The 9,076-nt window shown below is 45.4% G+C and overlaps 2 protein-coding genes across 2 annotated transcripts in view; both read right to left on the bottom strand.

Moving 5' to 3' along the window:
- Window positions 1–3,445, bottom strand: part of LOC117809810 (uromodulin-like) — a 14,488-nt gene extending 11,043 nt beyond the window's left edge. Inside the window, exon 1 of the mRNA XM_034679325.1 lies at window positions 3,359–3,445. The gene's annotated coding sequence lies outside the window, so the exon portion shown is untranslated. The remainder of the gene's footprint in view (window positions 1–3,358) is intronic.
- Window positions 3,446–3,983: 538 nt separating this feature from the next.
- LOC117809811 (anion exchange protein 2-like) lies at window positions 3,984–8,116 on the bottom strand. Its single transcript, XM_034679326.1, has 7 exons — window positions 7,948–8,116; window positions 7,130–7,219; window positions 6,875–7,041; window positions 6,530–6,783; window positions 6,278–6,447; window positions 4,972–5,145; window positions 3,984–4,318 (listed from the first exon to the last, which is right to left on the bottom strand). Exons 1-7 carry the CDS (start codon window positions 8,014–8,016, stop codon window positions 4,238–4,240), a joined length of 1,005 nt encoding a protein of 334 aa, XP_034535217.1. The 5' UTR covers window positions 8,017–8,116; the 3' UTR covers window positions 3,984–4,237.
- Window positions 8,117–9,076: the final 960 nt, after the last annotated feature.

Below are 9,076 nucleotides of genomic sequence, written 5' to 3' on the forward strand. Positions count from 1 at the left end.
AAGGTACAGTGTGTAGTATTTAAAGGTGCAGTGTATAGTATTTAAAGGTGCAGTGTGTAATATTTAAAGGTACAATGTGTAGTATTTAAAGGTACAGTGTGTAGTATTTAAAGGTGCAGTGTGTAGTATTTAAACGAACAGTGTGTAGTATTTAAAGGTACAGTGTGTAGTATTTAAAGGAACAGTGTAGTATTTAAAGGTACAGTGTGTAGTATTTAAAGGTGCAATGTGTAGTATTTAAAGGAACAGTGTAGTATTTAAAGGTACAGTGTGTAGTATTTAAAGGTACCGTGTGTAGTATTTAAAGGTACAGTGTGTAGTATTTAAAGGTACAGTGTGTAGTATTTAAAGGTACCATGTGTAGTATTTAAAGGTGCAGTGTGTAGTATTTAAAGGTACAGTGTGTAGTATTTAAAGGTACAGTGTGTAGTAAAGGTACAGTGTGTAGTATTTAAAGGTACAGTGTGTAGTATTTGAAGGTACAGTGTGTAGTATTTAAAGGTGCAGTGTTTAGTATTTAAAGGTACAGTGTGTAGTATTTAAAGGTACAGTGTGTAGTATTTAAAGGTGCAGTGTGTAGTATTTAAAGGTACAGTGTGTAGTATTTAAAGGTACAGTGTGTAGTATTTAAAGGTGCAGTGTTTAGTATTTAAAGGTACAGTGTGTAGCATTTAAAGGTGCAGTGTGTAGTATTTAAAGGTGCAGTGTGTAGTATTTAAAGGTACAGTGTGTAGTATTTAAAGGTGCAGTGTTTAGTATTTAAAGGTACAGTGTGTAGTATTTAAAGGTACAGTGTGTAGTATTTAAAGGTGCAGTGTGTAGTATTTAAAGGTACAGTGTGTAATATTTAAAGGAACAGTGTGTAGCATTTAAAGGTACAGTGTGTAGTATTTAAAGGAACAGTGTGTAGTATTTAAAGGTACAGTGTGTAGTATTTAAAGGTACAGTGTGTAGTATTTAAAGGTACAGTGTGTAGTATTTAAAGGTACAGTGTGTAGTATTTAAAGGTGCAGTGTGTAGTATTTAAAGGTACAGTGTGTAGTATTTAAAGGTGCAGTGTGTAGTATTTAAAGGTACAGTGTGTAGTATTTAAAGGTGCAATGTGTAGTATTTAAAGGTGCAGTGTGTAGTATTTAAAGGTGCAGTGTGTAGTATTTAAAGGTACAGTGTGTAGTATTTAAAGGTTCAGTGTGTAGTATTTAAAGGTGAAATGTGTAGTATTTAAAGGTACAGGGTGTAGTATTTAAAGGTGCAGTGTGTAGTATTTAAAGGTGCAATGTGTAGTATTTAAAGGTGCAGTGTGTAGTATTTAAAGGTGCAGTGTGTAGTATTTAAAGGTGCAGTGTGTAGTATTTAAAGGTGCAATGTGTAGTATTTAAAGGTGCAGTGTGTAGTATTTAAAGGTACAGTGTGTAGTATTTAAAGGTGCAGTGTGTAGTATTTAAAGGTACAGTGTGTAGTATTTAAAGGTGCAATGTGTAGTATTTAAAGGTGCAGTGTGTAGTATTTAAAGGTGCAGTGTGTAGTATTTAAAGGTACAGTGTGTAGTATTTAAAGGTGCAGTGTGTAGTATTTAAAGGTGCAGTGTGTAATATTTAAAGGTGCAATGTGTAGTATTTAAAGGTGCAGTGTGGAGTATTTAAAGGTGCAGTGTGTAGTATTTAAAGGTACAGTGTGTAGTATTTAAAGGTGCAGTGTGGAGTATTTAAAGGTACAGTGTGTAGTATTTAAAGGTACAGTGTGTAGTATTTAAAGGTACAGTGTGTAGTATTTAAAGGTGCAGTGTGTAATATTTAAAGGTGCAATGTGTAGTATTTAAAGGTGCAGTGTGGAGTATTTAAAGGTGCAGTGTGTAGTATTTAAAGGTACAGTGTGTAGTATTTAAAGGTACAGTGTGTAGTATTTAAAGGTGCAGTGTGTAGTATTTAAAGGTACAGTGTGTAGTATTTAAAGGTGCAATGTGTAGTATTTAAAGGTACAGTGTGTAGTATTTAAAGGTGCAGTGTGTAGTATTTAAAGGTACAGTGTGTAGTATTTAAAGGTGCAATGTGTAGTATTTAAAGGTGCAGTGTGGAGTATTTAAAGGTGCAGTGTGTAGTATTTAAAGGTACAGTGTGTAGTATTTAAAGGTGCAGTGTGTAGTATTTAAAGGTGCAGTGTGTAGTATTTAAAGGTGCAGTGTGGAGTATTTAAAGGTGCAGTGTGTAGTATTTAAAGGTACAGTGTGGAGTATTTAAAGGTGCAGTGTGTAGTATTTAAAGGTACAGTGTGTAGTATTTAAAGGTGCAGTGTGTAGTATTTAAAGGTGCAGTGTGTAGTATTTAAAGGTGCAGTGTGTAGTATTTAAAGGTGCAGTGTGGAGTATTTAAAGGTGCAGTGTGGAGTATTTAAAGGTGCAGTGTGGAGTATTTAAAGGTGCAGTGTGGAGTATTTAAAGGTGCAGTGTGTAGTATTTAAAGGTACAGTGTGTAGTATTTAAAGGTGCAGTGTGTAGTATTTAAAGGTGCAGTGTGTAGTATTTAAAGGTGCAGTGTGTAGTATTTAAAGGTACAGTGTGTAGTATTTAAAGGTGCAGTGTGTAGTATTTAAAGGTACAGTGTGTAGTATTTAAAGGTGCAGTGTGTAGTATTTAAAGGAACACTTTGATCCTGTTTCCTCTGAATTAATCAGATCAATAAACCTTTGTTCCTAATAAAAGCAGTGGTCCTCGTCACAGAGACCAGAAGTCCAGCCAGATTTGATAACACAGAACAATGAGGAAGTCTGATGGTGCAGACTTTAGGTTTCTATAATCTTAGGAGCTGAAAGGATCCATCAGAGAGCCCACGGATAGAACCAAAGGACCTGTCCCCTCACACAGCTCATTGTGGGATTCAGTATTTCTTCATTTTAATAATAATAAATAAATAACAATAACAGACGCTGAAGACTGACAGAGCTGCAGGTAGCCAGGAATGCCTCTGATGGTTTCATGCAGCTGTGACGGCCTGTTTCAGAGCTGCAGGCTGAAGGAACCTCCCAGGTCTGGGTTCTGCTGTTAGCTTTCTGTGTTCAGTCCGACCCGCTCTCTGCCCACTATCCCTTACTCATCTCATGATCAGAGCTCATCTGGAGACAAGTTTTTGTGTCTGTTACTCTGTGTCCACTCAGAGACTCTGTTAGCATAGAGGGATCCTGTCCATCCTCAGACCTGCTCAGTCGGCCCCTCAGGGGGTCCAGGTCTATGCTCCTGATCAAACAGGTGGACAGGACATAAAAACCCCAACACACACACACACACACACACACACACACACACACACACACACACACACACACACACACACACACACACACACACACACACACACACACCTACCTGTTCAGGATGCTGGTTGAGAGAGACTGGGATCTGTTATTAAAGTATCAGGATGCCTGACTGGACGGCAGCTCTGGGTTCAGGTCTGCAGCTTGAGCCGGTCTCAGGTGTACTGATGATCTGTTTCCTGTTGATCTGTCACTTATCAGCTTTATTGTTTTATAAACCCATAAATTAAAGCTGCGGAGGACTTTAGGACGGCTTATCAAACACTCTGAAACAGGGATTCTTCTTTACGAGTTCCTGAAGCAAACGAGGGCCAGGAGGAGAAGTCTGACAGTCTGTGATGTTCCCAGCTGCACCGCGGTGAGGGGGGTCGGGGTCAGACGGGACTGTTAAAGCTCCTGTGTTCCCTGTCAGAGAGGGAGAACTTCCTCTGACGCTCATGTGGAGCAGCTGTCGGGGCCGTGACGCTGTCACGTTAACACTGATTGATTGAGATCATAGAGACCTGAAGTCTGCACCATCAGACCTCCTCGTGGACTTCAGGTCTCTGTGACGAGGAACGCTGCTTTTATTAGGAACAAAGGTTTATTGATCGGATGGATTCAGAGGAAACAGAACCAGCCTAACGTCCATATAAGGAAGTCTACATAGGAAGAAGGCCACACATTGAACCCCAGAGTTTTTCATGAACTGTTCCTTTATTGAACCAGAGAAGAAGAGCGGACGCAGGTCAGACTTTAGTTTGATCTCTACGTGTTTACAGATCCACAGAAACAATCAGGACAGAGTTCATCAGAGTCACACAGAAACAGACCCGCTCCCCGAATCAGGATTACAAAACCAGATCATAAAACCAGGATTCAGACGCTGCAGGGAACACGTCAGGCACGCTACTGAAAGAGCTCATCGGCCAATCAGAAGGCTGCAGGCGGGTCACACGGGCATCTGCAGCTGTGAGTACTCGTCCTGCCCCTCCTTCTCCTCCAGGTGAGGCTCTGCATCATCAGCATCCAGCTACAGGACAAGAGGTCAGAGGTCAGCACTGCAGACTGCTGCCATGGCAACAAGCCCAACAAGATCAAAGGAGATCTGAGGAAGTTAACATTAAGCTATGCTAAACTATGCTAAGCTACGCTAAGCTACACTAGGCTAAGATACGATACGATAAGATAAGATAAGCTAAGCTAAGCTAAGCTAAGCTAAGATACAATAAGATATGATACGATAAGATAAGATAAGATACTGCGTTCTGCGTTCTGCGTTCTGCGCTCTGTGTTCTGCGTTCTGCGTTCTGTGTTCTGCGTTCTGTGTTCTGTGTTCTGCGTTTTGTTCTGTGTTCTGCGTTCTGTGTTCTGCGTTCTGCGTTCTGTGTTCTGTGTTCTGCGTTCTGCGTTCTGCGTTCTGTGTTCTGCGTTCTGCGTTCTGTGTTCTGCGTTCTGCGTTCTGCGTTCTGTGTTCTGTGTTCTGTGTTCTGCGTTCTGCGTTCTGTGTTCTGTGTTCTGTGTTCTGTGTTCTGTGTTCTGCGTTCTGCGTTTTGTGTTCTGCGTTCTGTGTTCTGCGTTCTGCGTTTTGTGTTCTGCGTTCTGTGTTCTGTGTTCTGTGTTCTGTGTTCTGTGTTCTGCGTTCTGTGTTCTGCGTTCTGCGTTCTGCCTGATGTCATGACTCACACTCTGCATCTCTCTCCAGCTGAAGATGCGGGGCAGCAGCAGCATCCTGACAGGGATGGTCAGCAGCAGCATGAAGGGGAACGCCAGTGCTGCTGATGTCGCCATGACGATCCACAGGACAGACAGACAGATCAGCTCCACGATGGTGAACAGGTGCATCCTCAACGTCCTCACCTGGAAGAGACACAGAGACACAACAAGTCCTGGGTCAAGTCACAACCAACAAGTCCTGGGTCAAGTCACAACCAACAAGTCCTGGGTAAAGTCACAACCAACAAGTCCTGGGTCAAGTCACAACCATCAAGTCCTGGGTCAAGTCACAACCATCAAGTCCTGGGTCAAGTCACAACCAACAAGTCCTGGGTCAAGTCACAACCATCAAGTCCTGGGTAAAGTCACAACCATCAAGTCCTGGGTCAAGTCACAACCAACAAGTCCTGGGTCAAGTCACAACCATCAAGTCCTGGGTCAAGTCACAACCAACAAGTCCTGGGTCAAGTCACAACCAACAAGTCCTGGGTCGAGTCACAACCAACAAGTCCTGGGTCAGGTCACAACCAACAAGTCCTGGGTCAAGTCACAACCAACAAGTCCTGGGTCAAGTCACAACCATCAAGTCTTGGGTCAAGTCACAACCAACAAGTCCTGGGTAAAGTCACAACCAACAAGTCTTGGGTCAAGTCACAACCAACAAGTCCTGGGTCAAGTCACAAACAACAAGTCCTGGGTCAAGTCACAACCAACAAGTCTTGGGTCAAGTCACAACCAACAAGTCCTGGGTCAAGTCACAACCAACAAGTCTTGGGTAAAGTCACAACCAACAAGTCCTGGGTAAAGTCACAACCAACAAGTCTTGGGTCAAGTCCCAACCAACAAGTCCTGGGTCAAGTCACAACCAACAAGTCCTGGGTCAAGTCACAAACAACAAGACCTGGGTCAAGTCACAACCAACAAGACCTGGGTCAAGTCACAACCAACAAGACCTGGGTCAAGTCACAACCAACAAGTATTGGGTCAAGACACAACCAACAAGACCTGGGTCAAGTCACAACCAACAAGACCCAAATAAAATGCAACAAGTACCAAATCAAGTTATACCAAAAACCCAGAGTCCAGTCTAAGCCAACACAGGTTTATAAACGAAGTACATCTGTCCCTGTCTCTTTCTGGTCTTGGTCCAAAGTCCTTTGGTTGAAGTCCAGGTGGATTCACAGTTGTGGATTTGCTGGGTTGGGAGTTGGTTTTGATCGAGGAGGGAAGCCCGACTCGAGTATCGTGAAGAGGGTAGTCAGGGACAGGGACTAACCTTGCGGACGTAGTTTTGGTCAGGGTGGTACTTTGGGGGCATCAGCAGCAGGATGAGTCTGTCAGTGAGCTGGATCCCGTTCAGGGACATCACACCCATGTAGAGGAAGATCCCAAACAGCACTGCCAGAGGGATCTGACGCAGGACTTCCCCGATGACAATGGACAGACCTGAACGGGGACAGAGACCAGAGGTGTAAGGACAGCATCACTAGCAGTAATGGTTGTTTTGATGGTCTACAGAGAGCCGTACCCACTAAAACCGCCACCACGAACCCCGTCACCCTCTGCTCCTTCACCTCCTGGATGCGGGGCTTGTCTCCGGGGGCGACGGCTTTGCTCATGACAGTGAGGGCGTTGGTGTGGGTGACAGAGCGAACGGTGGCGGCCGATAACCACGGCAAACCAAACAGCGCTGATAGTCCACCAACCACCACGATGATGAGGAGGTCTACGTGAAAACCAGTTCCCTTCATCAGCATCCTCTCCTTCTTACTGACAATCAGCCTACAGGACAGACAGGGGGACTACGTTAGTCTCTCTTTGGACAGTCTGACATCCAAAACATCAATAAGAACCATAACACAGAGTCCAGTACGCTGTGATCTGAGACTCCATGAAGATGAGGATGAAGACCAGGATGGCGGGCAGGATGCTAGCCGCCATCATCCAAACAGGAAACTGCCCGTCCGCCCCCAGAGGAGAAATCAGCCAACCCCTCTTCTCTGGACTTGACACTGAGAATCCACTAGGCACATTCAGTTTCTGTGAGCCAACGAAAGGGGGTCATGTTAGTCCCTCATCCGTCTCACTTTTCTGTTTCACAGGGTTTCAAAACCTGATCCGGTCTGACCTGGGTGTAGGTGTCCTCCACGCTGTAGTCCACCAGCACCATGATGAGGATCGCAATGGGGACCCCAAAGTCTCCAATGATCCTACGAAGCTGAAACACAAACAGCAGATCAGGGATCAGGTTTCAAAGACTGCATGAGGAGAACATCCCAAACCAGACCTGACCCTAACAGACCATAACAGACCATAACAGACCATAACAGACCCTAACAGACCCTACCAGACCATAACAGACCCTAACAGACCCTAACAGACCCAAACAGACCCTAACAGACCCTACCAGACTTAACAGACCCTAACAGACCATAACAGACCATAACAGACCCTAACAGACCATAACAGACCATAACAGACCATAACAGACCATAACAGACCCTAACAGACCCTACCATACCATAACAGACCCTAACAGACCCTAACAGACCATAACAGACCCTAACAGACCCTAACAGACCCTAACAGACCCTACCATACCCTAACAGACCATAACAGACCATAACAGACCCTAACAGACCCTAACAGACCCTAACAGACCCTACCATACCATAACAGACCATAACAGACCCTAACAGACCCTAACAGACCCTACCATACCATAACAGACCCTAACAGACCCTAACAGACCCTAACAGACCCTAACAGAGTGTGTGTGTGTGTACCTGTGTGTGTGTGTGTGTACCTGCGTGTGTGTGTGTGTGTGTGTGTACCTGTGTGTGTACCTGCGTGTGTGTGTGTGTGTGTACCTGCGTGTGTGTGTGTGTGTGTGTGTGTGTGTGTGTGTGTGTGTGTGTGTGTGTGTGTGTGTGTGTGTGTACTGACCCTGCCGGGGAAGAAGGAGCTGTTCTTGAACTTGCGGAGGTAGAAGGCGATGAAGTAAGTCCCGGCCATGAGGACCAGAGACAGCAGGGCCGTGTTTGGTTCCCCAACAACTTTCCCAGAATCCCTTGCGGTTGCAGTGTAGTTGCATTGAGGCGAGGACAGGGTGTTGTTTCCATGGTAACAGTTTTTAAGAGGGTGCTCCTGAAAGATCTGGAAAAGACAAACACAGAGAGGTTCTAGGTTGTGGACAGCGTCACCCTTCAGGGACTCTGAGGTAGACCTCCTCTGAATCACGGAGGTCCTCTCTCTGGTCTCACCTCAGCAGATCAGACACAGTCAGGGGAGGGACAGCGGGGCCCTGACCTTTGAACTCTGACTGCAGACCCTGATCTGCTCCCCCTGAAGACCAGGTGCATGTTTCTGCCGACTCAGAGGACCCTGTCTCCCGGTGATAGAGAGGACGGGGTCTGGGACCAACTAAAGCCTCACCTTGATCAGTTTGGCGAAGGTCTCGTAGATGAAGATGAGAGAGATGAGGAAGGAGAAGATCTCCTGAGTGAACCGGGACACGTAGCGGACCAGGATGCTCCCCTCGAAGGCCACAGTCAGGACAACGATGAGAACCAGCCAGAAACCGATCCACAACCGCCCCGTCAGATAGTCGATCCCATTATCTTTACAGAACTACACACACACACACACACACACACACACACACACACACACACACACACACACACACACACACACACAGATAGTGATTTAGTGATATCTCACCAGGACAGAGACAGTCCTGGGACAAACCAAAACCAGAATCTGCCCTCTTAGCCTCAGTGACTGAGTCCAGGAGAGTCCAGGAGAGATCTCATCAGGCTGCTTTTAAAAACCCGAACAAAGAGGGCCCGGGTCTGAACCTGAGGCCTGACCCTGACCTTTAACCCTGAGGAGGTTACCAAAGTGAAAGAGACACAGAGAAGGGTTTCAGTGAAACCATCTCTAGTCCAGAGGATCAGGGGCCCTTTCTAAGAGGACTTGCTGCTGTAGAGGATCTGAGGTGTGTGTGCCCACCGTGTAGAAGGCCTCCTCAAAGACCAGCAGCGGTCCAGAGAAGCCGATGATCAGCAGCGGC

This window comes from Notolabrus celidotus, unplaced genomic scaffold, assembly GCF_009762535.1.
Source record: "Notolabrus celidotus isolate fNotCel1 unplaced genomic scaffold, fNotCel1.pri scaffold_458_arrow_ctg1, whole genome shotgun sequence".
Taxonomy (NCBI): Eukaryota; Metazoa; Chordata; class Actinopteri; order Labriformes; family Labridae; genus Notolabrus; species Notolabrus celidotus.